The sequence below is a fragment of the Pecten maximus genome, chromosome 17 (assembly GCF_902652985.1).
Source record: "Pecten maximus chromosome 17, xPecMax1.1, whole genome shotgun sequence".
In the NCBI taxonomy this organism is placed as follows: Eukaryota; Metazoa; Mollusca; class Bivalvia; order Pectinida; family Pectinidae; genus Pecten; species Pecten maximus.
The window spans coordinates 2,249,746-2,252,345 of NC_047031.1; the positions used below are offsets into that span (position 1 = coordinate 2,249,746).

Consider the following 2,600-nt stretch of genomic DNA (forward strand, 5'->3'; position numbering starts at 1 on the left):
GTTTATAATGGTTCTGTTCGATATCCAATCCGAAAATATCATCAGGATTGCCGACGTTGAACGACATATTGATAATATTGCAAGCAGACGACGTCAAAAGTAGTTCTACGTGTATTACGTCATAAAATATGACGTAATTTTTTTCGGGCTATGAAGAAATAACCTTAATTTTCCAACCAATGATAATGAGTGTAACAGATGAAATAAAATTATATAATAATAAACACTAAAAGTAGAGAAAGGTAATATTTGTAGAATTTTATTTCAAAAACATAGTGTAAAAGAGAAAGTTTCAAAGAACAATATCAAACCACACATCACTATTTTATAAATGTTTTCTTTTAAAATACCTTGAAGTTTACTTTCATTTGGACATGTTGGACAGTAAATCCATATTATTCTTCAAAATTATTTTAATTCTAATGTATTTCACATTGTTTGTGTGTCGAGTATTTGTCGTTTTGGTTACATTTTCAGTCTACCCGAGTCTCAGGACTGAGGCCACGCTTGAATTATGTTTCGGGTAGAATTTTGTTTTGTTTTACAAGCATGTTGACCAAATAACTGTACCTCATAACTAGTTATGTATTCTTCATATCCATGCACGCAATATACCTTACAATGTCTGAACAAGTCATGTCAAGTAATATAGGATACACATAGGAAATATAAACAGCTAGGATATCCACACTCAGAGGCGACAGGACGAAAAGACATGTAGGCGATCAGGACAGGACGTGAAAGGACGATGCCACAATTAAGTATTTATATAGTATTGATCTTGTATTAATTCATTGTTTCGATGTATCAGTATTTTGATCATCAGTTATGATATACAGTAATATCTATTATTAGATCCGCAATATTCCATGATGTACGTACGCGTGTAACTGGTCATTTGGATATACATTGTACAATCGATTGCATACATGAACGTAATTGTCCTGCGTTAGAGTAAACTTCTGTTGATTCATAAGGAAAAAATTAAGTACAATATAATTATAGAACATTTTTGTTTAATCTGACAAAATAAGTTTGTTTATTTCTTTGTTTATTTTTTATTTTCATGAACTTTCAGACACAATATGTCTAATGGTCGATGTCAGATTATACGACCAACGTCTTCTGTTGCGTCGAGTAAAGATTGCGTACGAACTTCCAGAGAGCCAAAATGTCAGGTACAACGATTACTCCGATAACCGTGACCAAAAGTGTACAAGCTACACCTCCCATAGCTACACTACCTGGCCTGGAGTCATACACACTGATGAGTTTACGCCTTTGTACAGATAACCTGGTTTTGTTTACCGCCAACTGGAACCTCAATGTGGCAATCCAGTCTTCAAGTTCGGTTTTGCTAAGTTCTCGTGAATTGACTTCCTGAGAGGAGCAGCATTTTCTGCATGTGTCGTTTTCTAATTCAGAAGTGACCAGAGCTACAGTCGTTGATATTGCTGACATTGTGGATGAATCTGTGGATCTGGAAACATCTTCTTCAGGAGTGGATGTTGTAGTTAAAAGAGTAGTAGGCGCCGTGTGGTGTTCTGGTTTGCTGGAAGTAATAGATGACGTCACGGAATTGACTTCCAATAATTCTGTTGAAGTCGTGCTCTGATCGTGTGTTATAGCTGTGTGAACCATTTCTGGAAAAAGGCGGTTTTTTGTCTTAGTAAATGTCAATTATTAGTTGACTTTTTAAAAACTTTTGTTATGATATATCAATGGTTGATGACAGTTATTTTTTAATTTAATAAACTGTCAAAGGCGACAGTTTCACTGAAACCGAGGGACTGATCCATCGATAATCCTGTTATACCCGTTTGCCGATATTTCAACAATTTTAAATTCATGGATTTTTACTTGTGAAATATCAACAATAATTCATTTTAGATAAGTAAAATGTTTCACTACAGAAAAAGCATAACTTTTTTCTGATTTGACCAATCAAAACTCTTCTTCTTACGAACGACAATGGGTAAGATAAAAGGTGACCCTGTAATAAACAGAATATCTAACAGTATCTTAAAGTAATAACACATATATTTCATACATATGACAATATTTTGACATTTTTCACTCGTGATGCGCAGTTGTAAAACGTACGAAATATTAGCCCAACACCAATAACGTTTATGGAATAAATGTGCCTACCCCGATTAAAAGATACAGGAAGTGAAACATAGAGAATAGAAATACAACCGTATTCAATGTTACAGTTGAAATGTTTAAACAAATATGTCACTATACGAATTAGTTCGCATGGAGGTCAGCATGCGATGGTGACAAAAGAATTTACCTCTTTCACATATAGCTTTGTATACTCTGTTGCAAAAAGCCGTACGCATCATGTTGAAATCCAATCTGACACACTGTTGAAAAGGGCACCGGTTAGGTTCATTGTTGTTATTGACCCATCTACCCCAGCCGGTATACAACCATGGGTTTTTGTTCTTAGTCGTGTCACATTTAAAGGAGTCATTTAATTTCATGCCAATCCAGTATGTTCCGCTGTACCTTTAAGACAATATAAGTGTCAAGTCAACAAAAGAGCAAAGGAGTACGGGCGTATACGAAATTATAAAACCTGCAGAAGTTTATCA

The 2,600-nt window shown here is 34.8% G+C and overlaps 1 protein-coding gene across 1 annotated transcript; it reads right to left on the minus strand.

The window, feature by feature from the left end:
* Positions 1-237: 237 nt before the first annotated feature.
* LOC117315781 (cell wall protein IFF11-like) lies at positions 238-2,396 on the minus strand. Its single transcript, XM_033870143.1, has 2 exons — positions 2,297-2,396; positions 238-1,643 (listed from the first exon to the last, which is right to left on the minus strand). The coding sequence occupies exons 1-2, from the start codon at positions 2,346-2,348 to the stop codon at positions 1,108-1,110; spliced, it is 588 nt and encodes a 195-aa protein (XP_033726034.1). The 5' UTR covers positions 2,349-2,396; the 3' UTR covers positions 238-1,107.
* Positions 2,397-2,600: the final 204 nt, after the last annotated feature.

Excerpts from the sequence above, each read along its gene's own strand:
- LOC117315781 (XM_033870143.1), bottom strand. The coding sequence starts at position 2,348 with ATGATGCGTACGGCTTTTTGCAACAGAGTATACAAAGCTATATGTGAA. Across the intron at positions 1,644-2,296 it reads CAAAGCTATATGTGAAAGAG|AAATGGTTCACACAGCTATA; the intron begins GTAAATTCTTTT and ends GCCTTTTTCCAG.